Source organism: Oryctolagus cuniculus, chromosome 8, assembly GCF_964237555.1.
Source record: "Oryctolagus cuniculus chromosome 8, mOryCun1.1, whole genome shotgun sequence".
NCBI classification, from domain to species: domain Eukaryota; kingdom Metazoa; phylum Chordata; class Mammalia; order Lagomorpha; family Leporidae; genus Oryctolagus; species Oryctolagus cuniculus.
Window position 1 is genome coordinate 77,219,239 of NC_091439.1, and position 18,950 is coordinate 77,238,188.

Sequence of the window (18,950 nt, forward strand, 5' to 3'; positions counted from 1 at the left end):
GTTTTCCCTGCTCCTAGGTAACTAATAGAGTACCTGAAATGTAATGTTTAGGAGTGAAATGGACATTTTGAGATTCTATGATTGTTTACAGCCCTTGTCTCTTCCATTGAGGAACAGTGCTTTTTTCTTCATACTATTTGTTGTACTCTTTTACTCAGTGTAGGGTTAACTTTACAATCATTAAGTAAACTGAAAATAAATCTTTATAAAATTTAAGAGTAGGAATGGGAGAGGGAGAAAGAAGAAGAGTTTGAGAGTGGTGGGAGGGAGGGTAGGGTGAGAAGTATCACTATGTTCCTAAATCTGTATATATGAAATAAATGAAACTTGTATAACTTAACTAAAATTTTTTAAAAATAAAGATTTATTTACTTGAAAGGCAGACTTACAGAGAGGCAGAGGAAGCGAGACAGAGAGAGAGAGAGAGAATCCTTCATCCACCGGTTCACTCCCCAAACGGCCACAATGCCATGTGGGTGCAGGGGCCCAAGGACTTGGACCATCTTTCACTTCTTTCCCAGGCACCCAGCAGGGAGCTGGATCAGAAGTGAAGATGCCTGCACTACAGGCGGAGGCTTTAACTACAACGCCACAGCGCAGGCCCCCTTTGTTATATTTCAAATCATGTAGGGGTAGAGGTTCAATCTTTTTTGTCCCTGTGATTTCCGGTGGTTTTGGTTGCCTTTCTCCATTGACTTGCCTTGGTGTCTTTGTCAAAATTCAGTTGCATAATGCTTGGATTTATTTCTGGATTTTTAATTCTGTTCCACTTATTTATCTGTATATTTTTACTTCGCTACTACACTTATTTACTGTAGATTCAAAGTCCCAAAATTAGTTCATACAATTGCTCCAATATTTGTTCTTTTTCAGTGTTGTTTGGGTTTTTCTAGCTTCTTCTCATCTTCATATATATGTCAGAATCAGTTTCTTGATTTCAACAAAATGGACTGCTGAGATTTTGATTGAAATTACATTAAATTAGGTCAGTTTGGGAAGAAATGACATGTTTATCTGTCCATGAGCGTGATCTATTAATTTAAGACTTCTTTAATTTTTTTCAGCAATGTGTTATAGTTTTCAGTGTATAAATGTATTTAATTTATCCTTATTTACTTTTCATTGCAAATGGTGTTTTTTAAATTTTCAATTGAAATTTTTATGAGATTGTTTAATTTTAAATCTGAGTATATAGACATACAACAAATTTTTATATAATGACCTTGAATCTAAGGACCTTTCTATATTAATATTTCTAGTAGTTTTTGTAGATCCCTCAGAATCATGTATGTAGCTGACAGTGTCTCCGACAAATACATATTACTTCTTCCTTTCCAATCCATATGCCTTTGCTTTGCTTTGTTCTAATCTATAGAGTAGTACAACCAGTACAATGTTGAATAACAATGATGGGAGATATTCACTTTGTTCCTAACAGGAAAGCAATTAGTCTTAAAAAAAAAAAAGATTTATTTATTTTAAAGTCAGAGAGAGAGAAAGGAAGAGACAGAGAGAGATCTTCCATCCTCTGGTTCACTCCCCAGATGGCTGGAATGGAGAGGGTTGGGCTGGGCCAAAGCTAAGAGCTTCTTTCAGGTCTCTCAAGAGAGTAGCAGGGGCCCAAGCACTTGGGCCATCCTGCGCTGCTTTTCCCAGACCACTAGCAGGGAGCTGGATGGAAAGTGCAGCAGCCAGGATATACACCTGCACCCATGTGCGATGTCAGCATGGCAGGCAGCAGCTTAACTGCTACACCACAACACTGGCCCCAGCAATCAGTCTTGCACCGCTAAGTATGAGGTTAGCTAGATGTAAGTTCTATCAAGTTGAGTCCTTCTAGTCCTGGTTTGCTTGTGAGTGTTCAATTTTGTCAATTTTCTTTGCTGCTTATACTGAAGTAATGAAGTAACTTTCCCTCTTCTATTCAGAGATGAAATATAGTTGATCTTCAAATGCATTTCTGGGCTACCCCCCCCCACTTAGTTCTGAGGCACTGTCCAATTTTTTTTTATATAGTTGATGTGTCAAAGAATTTTTGATATGTAAAGGCTTTTTGTGTCCATGTTCATGAAAGATACGTAGTTTTTTTGTTCCTTGTAATGTCTTTCTCTGGTCTGGATATTAGAATAATGCTGCAATCATAGAACTAAATGGCAAATGTTCCCTCTTCCCCTGTTTTCTGAAAGAAAGTATAAAGAGTTGGTCCTGAGGCAGGCATTTGATCAGCAGTTGAATTTCTGCCTGGGAATCCTGTTGCAGAGTGCCTGCTAACGTGTACCCTGGGAGACAGAAGTCTCCATGTGGGAGACCTGGATTGAGCGCTGGGATCTTGGTTTCAGCCTGGTCCAGCCCTGGCTGCTGTGAGCACTGAGGGTTGAACCAGTGGATGGAATCTCTCTCCCTCTCTCTCTCTGCCTTCCAAATAAAATACAAATGAGTAAAATAAAGAAAGAAAGAATTGGTTCTATTTCTTCCTTAACTGTTTAGTACAACTTACCCATTTATATTTAAAAAAATGTAATGTTGGTTATGAAAGATTACATCCTAATTCAAAAGCTTATAGCTTATTTTGAATAGTTAAAATAAGCAGATGATCAAAGTACCATTTCATGTAGCCAGTGATTATTGCCACCCAGAAGTTTTTCTTTTCAACGCTTTAGCAGGGGAGAACAAATTCACAGGGAGAACACTCGATAGAGGAGGAACATTAACCACAGAACAAGCAAGGACCAGTTTCATCAGAATCCAGTTGTTAAAGTCTAGTTATTCAGACAGGATGAAGCATCATTAAAATGTGAGGTATCTCTAGATCCAAGTGGTCTTCAGGAGAGACTGGCTTGACAACACAGTGGCGATCCAGGAAGACATGGAAGGGTGGTGCCAGTGTTGGCTAGCAAGACTTTGGAGCTGAGGCCAGCAGCTAACAGGGTATGGCCCTGCCACAGCCTGAGCTCTCAAAGCAGCTATCCGAATTGTGTTTACAACTATTTTGGTGTCCAAGAGTTGAGGTCACTAACTTATAGAGTCTGATCTGAGAAGGAATAATATATAAAATTCTCATTGGCAGGGGGATCACACTCCCAAGCTCTTATCACAGCAAAACATGTTACTCATATAGCAAATTATGTGCCTGGAATCATTTCAAAGCTATATTAACAGCTTAAATTTTAATATTAACTAAAACTGGCCCACAAAGTGACTTGGCAATTTCCCACCTTAGTTACATCTCTATTTACTCCATTAGCCATGGCACTGAGACACAGTTGATCCTCCTTAACATCTCTCCAATTACAATGGAGCGGGCTCAGTGGTTAGCCAAAGTGACCATGCCTGCATTTAGAATGGTAATCAAAATTGAGTACAAGTAATCATTCAATAAATTAATGAGTTCTTTCAAATTTAGAGTTTTTTTAATAAAAGATTTATTTGAAAGGCAGAGTTACAGAGAGAGAGAGAGAGAGAGAGTCAAGAGTTTGCTCCATAAATGGCCGTAGTGGGGAGTGGCAGCTGGGCCATGTTCAATGCTTTCCCAGGCACATTAGCAGAAAGCTAGGTTGGAAGTGGAGCAGCTGGGAATCCTGTAGCAGAGTGCCTGCTAATGTATACCCTTGGAGACAGCAAGTCTCCATGTGGGAGACCTGGATTGAGTGCTGGGATCTTGGTTTTCCATATGGGATTCCAGCACTGCAGATGATATTTAGTATTCAGGAAATAATTTGGTAAAAGCAAACATTCTAATATTAAGGTTTGATATACAGGAAGTGTTGTTTTATGTAACTTTGTTTCATTAAAAATCTTATTCTTGACTTACCACTTTATCCCAACATTTTTCAACAAATCCTAACTAAAATCTGTCAAACCACTAGTCAGATGTAAGGGAACAGAAGAATCCCAGGGTGACACTGCTCGAGCATCTGAGGTTCTTCCAAGACCCGCGGCGGTGCTGACTACAGCGTGATCTCAGGCGAGGTGAAACCCCGGTTGTTTCTGATGGCTACTTGAAGCGCCTCCTCCATTCTTTTCATTGTAGAGTATTTAGGCAGGTCCAGGATACAATGGCACGTCAGTGATCTTGGGCTGTCTTTTTCACTCATGGTTTTAGGACAGCGGAATAATATTCCTATTTGCTGTAGGCCTCTTGCATGAAACTTATCACATCCTGTAAGAAAAACTAGAAAGGAACAAAATTTGGCTAAGATATTTTATAGAAAGAGAAAAACTGAAAGTGAAAAAGAGGAAATTAAGGACTGTATTCAGTAAGCGTTTAGTGAGTGCCTTGTTCAGAGAACTAACTACAGAGGACAGTGCAGAACATAGAAAAATCATGCTGGTGGTCTTTGTCCTCTTTGAGGTCATGGTCTAGTTGGGAGGAAAATAACAGTAAGATAGAAGGACACTTGATGTAGGCCAACTGGGAAGTAGGAGGTTAAGAGCTTAATTGAGACTGAGGGCAAGGAGATGTCCAGGGGTTACACCTGGCCCATCCTCAAGGAGAGGGATTGAGTGAGCTTTGAAGGCACAGGGACAATCCCAAGAAAAAGCCAGAGGTGGGAAGATGTGAGTGGACTCACTGGCTGAACTACTGGGCTGAAGCAAGAGTTTCCTATTAAGAGAGACCAGAAGGGTTGGTTTTGAGGAGATGTCAGAATTGTCCTCCAATAAGCAGTGAAAACAGCAAGAAGATGAAAGATGTGTATGTCAAGAAAAGTGAATAAAAGGGATGAGATGGTGAAAGAATAAATCATAATGTCTGCCCCAAAGAAGCTGTAGAGTTCCCACCAGGAGGAGCCATAAGGTCACAGAGCTTAGCTGTGCAAACACAGACAAGCACTAAATGCCCCAAGCCTTTTTCCTCATTTCTACAATGGGAAAAAAATAGTATAACAACCCCATAAGGGGTTGCTACTAGGATAATGGGATATGATAAAAATAAAGTGATCGATACAGTGGCTGGGACAGAGTAAGCACACAAAAATGCCACTGCTGTTACTACTACCATTGTTGGTGGCCATCGCTATTGTTGTTTCTAAAACAACAAAATAGAGGCAGTGATATCATCTTCATTTCCTGGGAGTCAGATAACACAATGACTACAGCAATGTGAGACAGAGGGCTTAAGAACCAACTAACTGAAGTATGGAAAGAGGATATGAAACCCAGAGGTGGGATTAGAGTCGACAGAAAAGGTAGTGAAATGTGGAACAATTGTGTGGTACAATGCGTTAAGCTGCCACTTGGGACCCCAGCATCTCATAGCGGAGCGCCTTGCTGCAGTCTCAGCTACTCTATTTTCAGTCCTGTTTCCTGACAGTATGTCAGGGAGAAAGCAGGTGATGGCTTTAGTACTTGGGGGACCCAGCTGGAGCTCCAGGCTCTTGGCTCAGCCCTGGCTAATGTAGCATTTGGGGAGTAAACCAGTTGATGGAAGATGGATCTCACTCTCTCTCTCTCTTTCTCTCTCTCTCTCTCTGTCTCTCTGTTACTCTACCTTTCAAATAAATAATTTTTAAAAAATTTTTTATTTATTTGAGAGACAGAGTTACAGATAGTGAGAGGGAGAGACAGAAAAGTCTTCCGTCCACTGGTTCACTCCCCAAATGGCCGCAAAGGCCAGAGCTGCACCGATCTAAAGCCAGAAGCCAGGAGCATCCTCCAGTCTCCCACACGGGTACACTGGCTCAAGCACTTGGGCCATCTTCCACTGCCTTTCCAGGCCACAGCAGAGAGCTGGACCGGAAGAGGAGCACCCGGGACCAGAACCAGAGCCCACACAGGCTGCTGGTGCCACAGACGGAGGATTAACCCACTGCGCCACAGCGCCAGCCCCATCAAGTAAATAAATTTTTTTTAAAAAAAGTAATACAATCTCTATCTTTAAAAAAAGAATGGGAAACAGGCTTGTGTCAGAGTGAGAACGCTGGCCTGGAAGGCAGGGAACCTGAGCGCTCATCCTTGCTCTCCATGAACACATGTGACCTACCATTAAGGGCAACTTCACTGAAAACACGATATTTAACTTTTTACAAGATGTAAAATGAGTGGCCCATCTATTACTATAGTACTCACAGAGGAATTTTTTCTTCTCATCCAAAGTCAGCTTGTGGAACGCCTTCCAAAACAACACTATAGTGCGGTCTGATTCGTGGTATCCTTCTAAATACTTTGAATTCTTGAGAGGAAAAAAAAAGAAAAACAAAAATTTTGGAGGCTGGGGCCAGGGGAAGGAATACTTAGGAGTTGTTTAGAAAAATTAGGAGCACTTTAGATACCACCTACCTTTTCGAATTGTTCCCAGTCGTAATCAGAATTTCCAACGACTGCTGTCATGAGTTCTTCAGGGTGGAAATACTCGATGATGTCCTTGTCACAGACTTTATAAAATCCCCTCTGAAATTTCTCATACACGGCCTTTACAGAGACGTTGAAGATTTTGTCAACACATTGAGAGACATAGTCTTTCCTTTCAGGAAGGGAGAAAAAACTCCATCACATACTTAACCAGGGACTAAAATATTCTATTCTCTACCTCGTTCTTTTTAATTGTGTCTATCGAGAAAAACAAGACAATGACTTCTACAGGGCACACAAGCCTGTACCTAAGGAGGACAGAAGGGCCTGGTCAACCAAGGGAAGGGACCTCAGACAATATCTATGGAAGGACTAAGATTTTATTTTGTTCTCATTTTCCTCACTGCACTCTGGACTTTTTAAAAAACAGTAATCAGAATATAGACGCTCCCAGACTTACAATTGAGAGGGCGGGAGGGGGGGTAGTCAGAGCCCCATAAACCTGTTGTATGTTGAAAATGTCACTAAGTCCTGCTCCAATTCACAGAGTGAATTTGTTAGATAAGATAGATAGACTTCCAGACCCAGGACAGGCAGGGCCTGCACTAAGCCCCTCCTAAGCAGGAAGCAGCTACAGAAGAAATGATGATTCTATACCCTTCAACATCTCTTAGGATTAAGGGAATGGAGTCTCTGAGCAGGGAATGATGTAGGCAGGCATACAGGGTAAAATGGATCAGGTTTGTGAGCTGGAAGACCACGCCTTCACCATGCCCCTGTGTGACCTCATGCCCTTACCTGGCCACACCTGTGTGCCCACCAGCCAATCAGGCTAATTAACTACTCCCCTTTGGAAGTGGATTAAAGGCCTGGGACACAGTGGGCATAGCCCTTTTCTTTGGCCTTTTGCCATTGTGGGCAAGAATCTGTAATAAAAATTAAACCACACCTCTTCCACTTCAAAAGCAGATCGTCCAGGTCTCGAGACTTACTTGTTGCTTTGGTCCACAGGTATGGAGATCCCATTTGGAATTAAATCAACATTATTTTGGTCCCAATGTATCTGTAAGTAAGATGTGTCCAGGTACCAAATGTGAAAGGAACTCTGAATATCAACCACCCATAATACCACTATTGCAAATATATTTTTCCCTAGATAATTTAAAGTAACTGGGTGCTAAATATTTTTATCATTCAATCTTTTAAATATATAGAAAAGTTATTAAAACCTACCCTTGTATATGTTGCATGTAGCTTTCAAGCCTAAATTATTCTATTTAGTTCACATTGTTCAAAGTAATTGATTAATAATTTTAGCTTAATTAAACTTTGAGAATACATGCACAAAGTATCAAATGAGGAGTGGGGGTAGGGAAATCCTTGCAGTATGCAAGGAAAATATCTTTTAAAAATGGGATCTTGGGGCTGGCATGGTGGTGTAGCAAGGTAAAGATGCTGCCTGCGATGCCAGTATCAAGCCCCAGCTGCTCTACTTCTGATCCAGCTCCCTGCTATGGCCTGGGAAAAGCATCAGAAGATAGCCCAGCCCTTGGGCCCCTGTACCCATGTGGGGGACCTGGATGAAACTCCTGGATCTGGGCTTTGGCCTGGCCCAGCACTGGCCATTGCAGCCATCTGGGGAATGAACCAATGGATGGAAGATCTCTCTCTCTCTCTCTCTCTCTCTGTAACTCTTTCTAAAAAAATAAATAAATAATTTTAAAGGGGGGGAATATCTATAACATATTGTAATAAAATTATTCTTTAAAATCTCAATTTAAAATTAACCGTAATCTGGCTCTTACGTACTTACAGAAAAATACATGCTGAGATCTTCAAAGTCATCAGCTTCACCATTTAGAATTTCTTGCAAATTCCTAATGAAAATGTTGATTTAAAAATTAAATATTTTGATCTTACAAAATTTCCAAGTAATAAATTTCCATTGAAAAAATATTAAAATGTCTAAAATGCAATGTAAATTTTTCTTTCCTCTACCTTCTCACTCCCTCCTCTTAGAGTTAACTTCTCTTTACAGTTTGACTTGTCCCATGGCTACCCCACAGACACTGCTGTGCTTGTGAAAAATAAATGAAGGGTCTCCTTTCACTAGACCAGGGATTTTCAACCAGCTGAGTTTTGTGTACCAAAGTCCAGAGACATCTTCAGTTGTCATAATTAGAGGGAGAGTTGCTACTGGCACCTAGTGGGGAAGGAGCCTAAATGCCACTCAACAAAAAATTAAACAGCCCCACCTGGGACGCTGGCATCCCATATCAGAGCACCAGTTTGAGGCCTGGCTGCTCCGCTTCCCAGTCAGCTTCCTGCTAATTTGCCCGGGAACCCAAAAGATGGCCTCAGTACTTGGGCACCTGCTACCCACATGGGAGAGGACGGACACACCTCTGGGTCCTGGAGCACCAGGCTCCTGGCTTCAGCCTGGCTGAGCCCTGGCTGTTGTATGCATTTGGGAAGAGAACAAGTGTGTGAAGAATCTCTCTTTCTCTTTCTCTTCCTCTTTTCCGCTATCCCAGTCACTCTGCTTTTCAAATATATATTTAAGTTCATGAAAAATTCACATCTTCTTTTAATTCCATTTTCCACAGATTTTTAAGCCATTGTGTGTGTGTGTGTGTGTGTGTGATTTCACACTTATATTGTATCCTATCCAAAGTACCTGTTTCCTGGATGAAGTCAAGGACTGAACTAAAGCTGTGTTTACAACAGTAATTAATAATTTGAGAAGTGGTTAGCTTTTCTCCATTGAATTACATTCAATTATAACTCATGATAAAATTCAAATTCACCTAAAGAGCAAACATTATTAAAACTGAAGGCCTTGTCTTTGAGTCTTTTGTGACATTATTTTTGCCTCAACAATGGAGACTTGCTAGGTACAGTCCTGAGAAGGCAATTATATGTACTCACTTCCCCAAAAGAGGACTAAGCTCTTTTAAATCTTCCAACGACGGCTTCTGGTCCAGAAGTTTCTTGTACAGAGCCAGTGGGAAGGGAAGGTTGGCAACATTGCAATGTAAGAGAGAAAGTCCACAGAGGATCCCAAAGAGTAAGTAGTTGTTCTTGTCACACTGAGGCTGAAAAGGGAGGAAGAAAAATAACTAACATAAATGAATTGGTAGATTAATTTTTAAAAGTTCTTTTTCCTTTAAAAATCAGAAATTAGAAGCAAAGTAGGTATTAGGAAATAAAAATTGGACATTTCTTTCACAGGATATAATACTATTTAAATTTGTTCCATATGGAGCCAGCATTGTGGTATAGCAGGTTCAGCCTCAGCCTGCAACACCAGCATCACATATGGGTGCCAGTTCAAGCCCAGGCTGCTCCAATTCTGATCCTGCTCCGTGTTAATGCATCTGGGAAAGCAGTGGAGGATGGCCCAATTCCTTGGGCCCCTGTACCCACATGGGAGACCCTGAAGAAGCTCCAGGCTCCTGGTTTTGGTCTGGCCCAGCCCTAGTCATTGTGACCATTTGGGGAGTGAACCAGCAGATGAAAGATCTCTCTCTTTCTCTGTCTCTCCTCTCTTTGTAACTCTGCCTTTGAAATAAATTTAAAAATAAATAAATATTAAGTTTCTTCCATAATGGTCAATACAAATTAACAGTTCAGAACATTAAATAAACAAATTTCTTGTCTGCTATTTCTGCATATTTTGAATATAAACAATCTGTTCAGATAGCCTCATAAAGCTTTCACAATTTAATTTTATAGTCTTTGCCTTCAAATTCATACAGAGAAAGGAGGGTGCACTTTTTCTACACTTCCAGTGGGTGTCAGGCCTGTGAGACCCATGTCCCATGAGTGCTGCCCCCTTCTGTGATGAAGCCCACATCTGGGGTGTGCTCACAGGAACACGGGTGTGTGGCAGGGAGGTGACTGACGTTGCTGACCATGAAGGTGGAGAGGAGAAAGCAGGGGAGGAAGGAAAGAGTCCTTATGAAACTGGCTTCATTTCCCTTTTCTGCACTTTGTAGTCCTGGAGGAGAGAAGACCCTGACTCTCTCTGTCCAAGCTGTCACTGGAGCCCAGGAAGGGCAGACAAGTCACAATCCTGTAAACTCTAAGATTTCGATTCTAATGCCAGTCTTGTTAGCAGTTGCATGACCTTGGGCCATGCACATGACATTCTGTGCCCAAATCTACTTTCTCTTCTTACTCCTAGGAGTAGAGTAGTTGTAAGGAAAAGTAATAATTTTTAATTTTGATTTTGATTTTCAATTTTGAAAGTCAGGTAAAAGCACACTAATCTCCAAGGTAGCCAATCAATCTTTCCCATAATTTGTCCATGTCTTCTGGTTCCGGCTGATTTTGCCCCTTCGCTGAGCCATACACAAATTAGTTCAGATTTTTGTTTTGCTTTGTATCTTGGTCTCTGTTTTCTCTCGGGTAACATGGCATAATGCTTAAGGATAAGGACTCCGGGGGCTGGCATTGTGGCACAGAGTATTAAGCTTCCATATCAGAGGGTTGATTCAAGTCTCAGCTGCTCTTCCACTTGAGAAAGCAGTGGAAGATGACCCAAGTAGGTGGGCCCCTGCCACCCACGTGAGACCCAGATGTAGTTCCAGGCTCCTGGCTTCAACCTGGCCCAGCCCTGGCTGTTGCAGCTATTTGGGAAGAGAATCAATGGATGAAAGATCTCTTTCTCTCTCTGTCTCTCCCTGTTTCTCCATCTCTTCCTCTGTCACTCTGCCTTTCAAATAAGTAAAATAATTAAAAAAAAAAAAAAGAACTTCAGGGTCATACAGTCCTGAATTTACATCATGGCTTAGTCACTTACTAGCTATATGTCCTTGGGCAATTATTTTAACCTCTCTGAGCCTCGGTTTCCTCATATGTAAAGTGTGAATATAAACCATCCATCTCACAGAGTTAGTATAAGATTTCTTTTTCTTTCTTTTTTAAGGTTTATTATTTTAAAAAAAGATTTATTCACTTCTTTGAAATGCAGAGTGACAGAAAGGGAGAGAGAGACAGAGAGAAATATATTCGATTTGCAAGTTCACACCCCAAATGCCCACAGCAGCCAAGGCTAAGCCAGGCCAAAGCCAGAAAGTAGGGACTCAATCCTTGTCTCCCCAGTGCGTGGCAGGAACCCAAATACTTGGGCCACTATTTGCTGTCTCCCAAGTACATTAGCAGGAAGCTACGTCAGAAACGCAGAGTAGCCAGGACTCCAACTGGCCTGCTGATACGAGATGTGGGTGTCCAGGCAGCAGCTTAACTGCTGAACCACATGCCCACCTCAGAGACTTGTTTTTCTCTTTTCCATTCCTCCACTTGGATTTCCTTGGCCCACTTGATTTCAGTCCTTCACCATCAACCTCTGGTCTGCACTTCTCCTCCATACTTTCTCCAACCACTTAAGTCTTCCCTTAATTTCCTTCTGTCCTCAACAAAGATCCCTCAAACGTGTACGGCTCCCGAGCTCTGGCCTGGCTCTATGCTGTGCAGAGGCTCTCGGCAGCTGTAGTTGTTTATCTCTATCAACCTTCCCTCCCACCTGAGTGCACGCCCCCACCCCATGGAAGACTTGATGGACGTGAATATTAGCCCCTGAGGACCCAGAGCTATCTTTTCAATGGAATTAGCCCCACATTTCCAGTGACGATCTCATGCTCAGAGAAGGGACTTAACCAAGGTTGTGGTTGTGGTTGGGAACTAAAGGCCAACGACAGATGACCACTTTAAGGTGGATGGAGACGAAAATGAGCACCATTCACCTTTATGAAAGGCCAGCTTAGGGACTGGTGCAAAGGAGGAAGTGCGCACTGTTGAAGCACGGGCAGTGAATTACAATGGCAGCCCACTTCAGCAGCACAGGCAACTTTGAAAATGTCTGTACGGCCTATGCTCAACCCTTAAGGTGCTTGAAATAACATTACCTGGGGTCTGAAGGTGGAAGTGTGGCTAAGGGCCTGAGCGGGTTAGCTGTGGAGAAAGATTCAGAGTCAGGAGGGAAGAGGAGGAGGAGGAGGATGTCAGACTTTTAAGTGTTACCTGGACAGCAATCTGCCCCTGAGCGATGACAAGATTTCCCGGCATAAAGGAAAACTTGGGGTTGCTGAGGAAACAGATAAGCAGGAGAAGGAAGAGGAGAAAATTGAGGAGGAGAAAACTGAAGAAAAAAAGCTCCAGGGAAGAAATTTATACAATATAGTCCAGCCAAACTGCACAAAAATCAAAGCCTAAAGGGAAAGACTCAAAATCATCAACATTATGATCTAAAAGTCAAGAATCCAGGGCTGGTATTGTAGCACAGTGGGTTAAGCCACCAACAGCACCAGCACCCCATATGAGTGCCACTTGGTGTCCTGGCTGCTCCACTTCTGATCTAGCTCCTTGCTAATACGCCTAGGAAAGCAGTGGAAAGTGGCCCAAAGACCTGGGACCCTGAACCTATGTGACAGACCCAGATGAAGTTCCTGGCCTCCTGGCTTTGACCTGGCTCAGTCACAACCATTGCAGCCATCTGGGGAGTGAACCAATGGGTGGAAGATTTCTCTCCCTCTTTCTGTGTAACTCTTTCCTTTCAAATAAAGAATAATAATAGTAACGCCAGCCTGGTATCCCATATCGGTGGCAGAGGCCTACATATTTGAGCCATCTTCTGCTGCTTTCCCAGGGTACATCTGCAGGAAGCCAGGTCAGAAATGGAGCCGCTGGGACTCAAAGTAGTACTCTGATATGGTATGCCAGTGTTACAAGTAAGTGGCTTAACCTGCTGCACCATAACACCCACCCACCTCAGGAATTAACTTGCAACACATGAATCCTTGAAGAACACTCAAGCCATATTCAGACCACAGTATCACTCCATTGTGACAGAAAGCAGATCCCTGGGGGAGAAGAGTGGGAGGAAGGGGTCGGAATGAAAGATGAGGAAACTTCTGGCAATGATGGACATGTTTGCTATTTGGTTGCGGTGACAGTTTCACAGTGTATGTGCAGAGCAAAAACTATCAAATTGGATCCTGTAAACATATGCATAATATATAAATATATGTAAATAAGCATTATATATATTATGCTTCCTTAAAGTTGTTTTTAAAAAGAGAGAGAGATTGTTAGGCAGTTAAATTAAGACAGTTACCATCGACTGGCTCACTCCCCAAATGCCTGCAATAGCCAGGACTGAGCCAGGCCAAAATCAGGAGCCCAGAACTCAGTCCTGGTCTCCCATGTGGGTGTGTATGAATGTTGAGGAGATAAACTTGGGAAGTTGCAGATATCAAGTTCCAATTCCTTTTGCCCTTGTCCCCTTATCTCTGTGCCTCTGAGGTAACTGATGTCATGGTAACTGACAAGCCTACATGCTTGGCTAGCTACCCACAAATCTTGTTATGGCACAGTTTGGCTCTGGGCCACTTCTATCTGTAAACAAACATAAGCAACTGGGGGCATGGCTAGGCGCAGCTGCTGTTGGATGGATGTGGACAGGTATGCGGCTGCCTGTGGACATCTGGCCATGTGTGTGTTCAGATGTCTCTGTGTGTGTGTCCAACCACAGCCATAGACACAAAGGTGGGTATCTCCTGTGGCACCACCACCTTTGGGGGCCACTCTGAGTAAAGAAGATATAAACCCACAAACGACCCTGAGATGTTCTCTGACTGTTGGGATCCAAATCTGGTAAGCCTGGGCCCTAAGCCCCAGGCATACAGTGAATTGCCTGGGCTGTTCTGATTCTGCAGGTCTAGGGTAAAGCCTCAGGTTCTGTTTTCCTAATAGTTCCAAGGTAATATTACAGATGAAGTTCTGTGGACCATATAAATAAATACTGTTCAAAATATGAGTAATAAGGTCACAATGACCTACTTTTATATTATTTTCTGTGGGTCTCATGTTGCTGGATATGGTATTTTTTTCTGTTCTGAAAAACCTTAAGAAAAGAAACATAAGACTTACAGTGACAGGAAACCACATGAAAGAACCATTTTCAGGATACATGAACATCCCATACTCTGGCTTGGTCATCTCTTCAAATATACAGTGGAAGAATTCCGACCGGACCCCTCCACTCTCGGGACGAATTTCTTTAACAAATCCAACCTAAGGGAAAACAACATTTCCTGGTCCATATTCAAAATGCAATGCTTTGCTCACTATGGAAAACTTTTAAGCCTCTAACGTCCATTCCCGCAGTGACAAGAGTTACCAGAACCACGTTATCTTTCCTCCTTGTAATCTGGGTTCCCTCCCTTTGCTTCTGATCAGCAGGGGCCACGAACCTACTGACACCCAGACTGTTGTGTGGTGAGTACATAGATACTTTATACTGCCACATGTGCTATACAGAGGCGGAGACTGGCACTCTCTAATTATGCTAGTTTTTTTTTTTAATTAAAAAAAATTTCTTTTGGGGCTGACACTGTGGTGCAGTGGGTTCGGGCCCCGGCTTAGAGCAACAGCAGCCCACATGGGCACAGTTCTAGTCCTGGCTGCTCTTCTTCCAATCCAGCTCTCTGCTATGGCCCAGGCCCTTGGGCCCCTGTACCCACATGGGAGATCCGGAAGAAGCTCCTGGCTCCTGGCTCCTGGCTTTGGATCAGCGCAGCTCCAGCCATTGCGGCCATTTGGGGAGTGAACCAGTGGATGAAAGACCTCTCTCTCTCTCTCTCTCTCTCTCTCTGTAACTCTTTCAAATAAATTTTTAAAAAATGAAGAAAAGTATTTATTTTATTTGACAGAAAGCACTTCCCATCAACTGGTTCATTCCCCAGATGACCAAAAGTGCCACACAACAGAAATCCTACAGGTACCTGTTACAGATCAAAGAGAAGCTGGTTCCCCACACTCATGCAGATGTTTAAGCTCGACTGTCTTGATGTTAAGGGTGGGGACCTGATCTGATTAGGGTGGGTCTGGTGGAGGTCTTCAGGTCTTTGTGGGACACATGCCCTCAGAAGGTAGTTCTCATGAGAGGGTTGTTTATTTGAATTCGAGTTCAGCCTAACTTTTCTGTTTCCCAGTTGACCATGCGATCATTCCTGCACCATGACCAGCCTCCACCAGATCCGCACCGTGACCTCCAATCTATAAGCAGAAACAGAGCTTTTCCTTCACAAGAAGGAAAGTTAAAGTAATGGAAAAGGAAATGAAACAGCACCCACAAAGGATGAAGTGAAGGATGCCTGGAATTGAAATCCTTCATCTAAAACTAGAGCTAAAATGTAGGAAAAGCATCCATTCCTTTTGCTTCTTGGTCAGCACGTGAGTAGCCCCAATTCTTAATGCCTCCTTGAACAACGTATTTTGCATGTGACTGTGTGTTTCCTCCCACTGCACAGGCTTAGTATATTTCCCCAGTCCTTGACTTCAGTTCAGCTGTGTGGCTGTTTTGACTACAGCAATGTTTGTCGCATGATCTTTACCTTGCACTTCTGGCACTGCTGTGAGAAGAATGTGCTTGGTGATCACAGGAGGAAGAGGAAGGACATACAAAGCAGAACCAAACCACCCCAGCCAGGCCTATCCCTGGCCAATCCCAGACACGTAAACACACTCAAACAAAATCTGCAAAGCCACCCAAGTGACTTCAGCTTACACCAGCAGAGTCTGAGCTAAACTGCAGATCTGTAAACTAAGGTACTGTTATTTATTTAAAGGCCTTTAGGCTTGCATGGGTACGGTTCATTATGAAGCCATAAGTAGTTAATAGTTAACTCATAGCCCACTGTGAAACTGAACATCTCATTACTGTTCTTGGAAGGGTGAGAGGGGAATCCTGAAATGGTAAGGCTGACAACCATGGCTTCAAGCGCAGGCTCTAGGATGTCCCCTCCCACCCCAGTAAAAGCATTCAGGGACACCTTTTACCATACCACCAGTTCTTTGCAGAAGTCAGAGCTTTCAGCAGTGTTTAACTGACGCAGAGCATCTTCAACCAGGTGGCTTCGTCTGACTCTAAGTTGAAATATGGGAGGTTCAGGGTTTCTTTGTAGCAATTGGTGTTTTAAAAATATTTCTGTCATTTCTATCATTTTTAAATCCTAGAAAAAGAAAGAGCTGAGTTAGCTTCATTTTTTGACCTCATTGGAATCCCAGGGATTAATACTTCTAATGAGCATATTTCGTGTACATAACAGTTAATCCTACCATTGCTATGTATACTCACATGGTAATTATACAAATGAGCATCATGCCTAAATTACAGAAGAGAAAGTGATCACAGGATCGGACAAACCATGACACCTAGGAACTGTGTACAGCAGATTAGTCATTGCGGATGGACAGCCCAATAATGAAAAGCTATCTCGGGCCAGCGCCGCGGCTCACTAGGCTAATCCTCCGCCTGCAGCGCCGGCACCCCGGGTTCTAGTCCTGGTCAGGGTGCCGGATTCTGTCCCGGTTGCTCCTCTTCCAGTCCAGCTCTCTGCTGTGGCCCGGGAAGGCAGTGGAGGATGGCCCAAGTGCTTGGGCCCTGCACCCGCATGGGAGACCAGGAGGAAGCACCTGGCTCCTGGCTTCGGATCAGTGCACTGTGCCGGCCGTGGCGGCCATTTGGGGGGTGAACCAACAGAAAAAGGAAGACCTTTCTCTCTGTCTCTCTCTCTCTCTCTCACTGTCTAACTCTACCTAGCCAAAAAGAAACAAGAAGAAAAAAAAGCTATCTCAGGTCACTTAGAATACAAAATATGCTTCTCAAAGGAAATATTGGTATTCAACATGCTGAGACATTCATCTACCGTCAGACCTAAGAAGCAGGGTGCTAGTACCATAACCCTAGGAAGAGAAGGGCAGGGCAGCGGCTCAGGGACATTGTGTGCCCTACAGGGAAAGGGCAAGAGGCAAGGCTTAGAGAAGATTGATTCTCTTCTATAAAATTCTGAGGATGCAGCTACTCAATCTTTCAACTGCACTGGAACTCTCAAAATAGACCTCCAGTGGCCCCATTTTGTATACAGCAATGCTCCACACACCCTGATACTGCTCTTCAGGTTTCCTGAGTTATCAACATTCCCTCACCACTTTAATCCCTGCTCTCGTTTCTTCTGAATTCCTTCAGATTAGAAATGTACTGTTGAACCTGCTTTCCTTGCTTTGACCTTCAACACATCTCTAGGGTTTGGTATATATCACCAGAACAACAGGGTATTTAGGACTCAAAAACCGACATGGCCCCCTTGGGACTTGTCTTGCATTCGTGGCAGCAAGACCAGTGGATCACAGTGATCTTGGTCCAGATTTTTGTGGCTGGGTATGTTTGCCTACAGCAGCTCTGTACATGCACCCCTGAAAGTGTACCTCTGATTCAGGGCCTGGAAAATCCGTGCCACCACTCGATACTGAGCAATGAAACCACTAGATTCTTCTGGGTTTTCCTTTAGGTGATTTTTTCCTTCCCTTTCTTTTTCTCTTTCCCTTTCCTTTCTCTTTCCTTCCCTGAGGCTCAGGCGTCTACAGCTCTGGGATGTGTTGGTAATACAAGGGTACTTCAAAATGTTCACGGAAAATGAAATTTAAAGATAAGTTTAGGGGCCGGCGCCATGTTGCAGTAGGTTAATCCTCTGCCTGTGGCATTGGCATCCCATATGGCTGCCGGTTCTAGTCCCAGCTGCTCCTCTTCTAGTCCAGTAGAAGATGGCCCAAGTCCTTGGGCCCCTGCACCCGTGTGGGAGACTGGAAGAAGCTCCTGGCTTCTGATTGGCGCAGCTCCAGCCGTTGCGGCCATTTGGGGAGTGAACAGATGGAAGACCTTTCTGTCTCTCCCTCTCACTGTCTGTAACTCTACCTCTCAAATAAATAAAATCTTTAATATATATATATATATGTTTATTTTAGTGCAAAACAAATTTGAATTCATACATATGGGGTAGATGTTTGGCTTGGTGGCTAAGATGCTCATTGGGATAACCACAGTGTGCCTGAGTTTGAAGTAGGCTTCTGACTCCAGCTTCCTGCTCATGAGTATCCTTGAAGGTAACAATGATAGCTTGAGTAATTGGGCTCCTACCACTCACATGGGAGACCTAGATTAAGTTCCCAGCTACCAGCTTTGCCTAGCCCAGCCCAGCCAGGGAAGTGAAATAGCACAAGGAGCTTTCTCTCTCTCTCTGCATCTCAAAAAGTAAATAAAAATTTTAAAAGAATACTACCTACATTAAGAAAAATCCATGCATTAAAGGCTTTCAAGTTCATGAAAATGCATATTATGAAAAAATGAATGGAGTTTAACAACTTTTTAAGTTTATTTTTAATTATTTTAACGGCAAGGTTATATATATATATGTATATTTATACATACACACATTTTTGTATATGTATAGAAAAGAGAGAAATATATAGAGAGAGATGGGATCTTTCATCTTCTGGCTCACTTCCCAAGTGCCTACAACAGATAGGCCTGGGCCAGGTCAAAGCCAGAAGCCCAGAACCCAATCCAGGTCTCCCAAGTGGGTGGCAAGGACTTGAGCCATCATCTGCCGCCTCCCAGCATGCACATTAGCAGAAAGCTGGATCAGAACTGGAAGCAGGACTCAATCCCAGGTACCCTAATTTGGGATGTGAGTGTCCTAAGTTGCAGTTTAACCTGCTGTGCAACTACATGGAGTTCAAAAAATTTGTGTACCACAGTAAATTTATCTTTCAATTTCACCTTTTCACTAACTTTTTGGCATACCATCCTACTGACTGCT

The 18,950-nt window shown here is 43.0% G+C and overlaps 1 protein-coding gene across 4 annotated transcripts in view; it reads right to left on the minus strand.

The window, feature by feature from the left end:
* Nucleotides 1-346: 346 nt before the first annotated feature.
* HERC6 (HECT and RLD domain containing E3 ubiquitin protein ligase family member 6) overlaps nucleotides 347-18,950 on the minus strand; it is a 65,952-nt gene continuing 47,348 nt past the window's right edge. For 3 of the 4 annotated variants that reach the window (XM_051819572.2, XM_008267614.4, XM_051819570.2), the window contains exons 16-23: nucleotides 16,137-16,304; nucleotides 14,221-14,364; nucleotides 9,217-9,383; nucleotides 8,102-8,165; nucleotides 7,281-7,351; nucleotides 6,277-6,460; nucleotides 6,067-6,169; nucleotides 347-4,171 (exon numbers count right to left, since the gene is read on the minus strand). In XM_051819572.2, the coding sequence (XP_051675532.2) occupies nucleotides 3,948-4,171; nucleotides 6,067-6,169; nucleotides 6,277-6,460; nucleotides 7,281-7,351; nucleotides 8,102-8,165; nucleotides 9,217-9,383; nucleotides 14,221-14,364; nucleotides 16,137-16,304 (1,125 nt within the window). In that variant the 3' untranslated portion in view covers nucleotides 347-3,947. The remainder of the gene's footprint in view (nucleotides 4,172-6,066; nucleotides 6,170-6,276; nucleotides 6,461-7,280; nucleotides 7,352-8,101; nucleotides 8,166-9,216; nucleotides 9,384-14,220; nucleotides 14,365-16,136; nucleotides 16,305-18,950) is intronic. The other variant, XM_051819571.2, reaches the window with a different exon arrangement.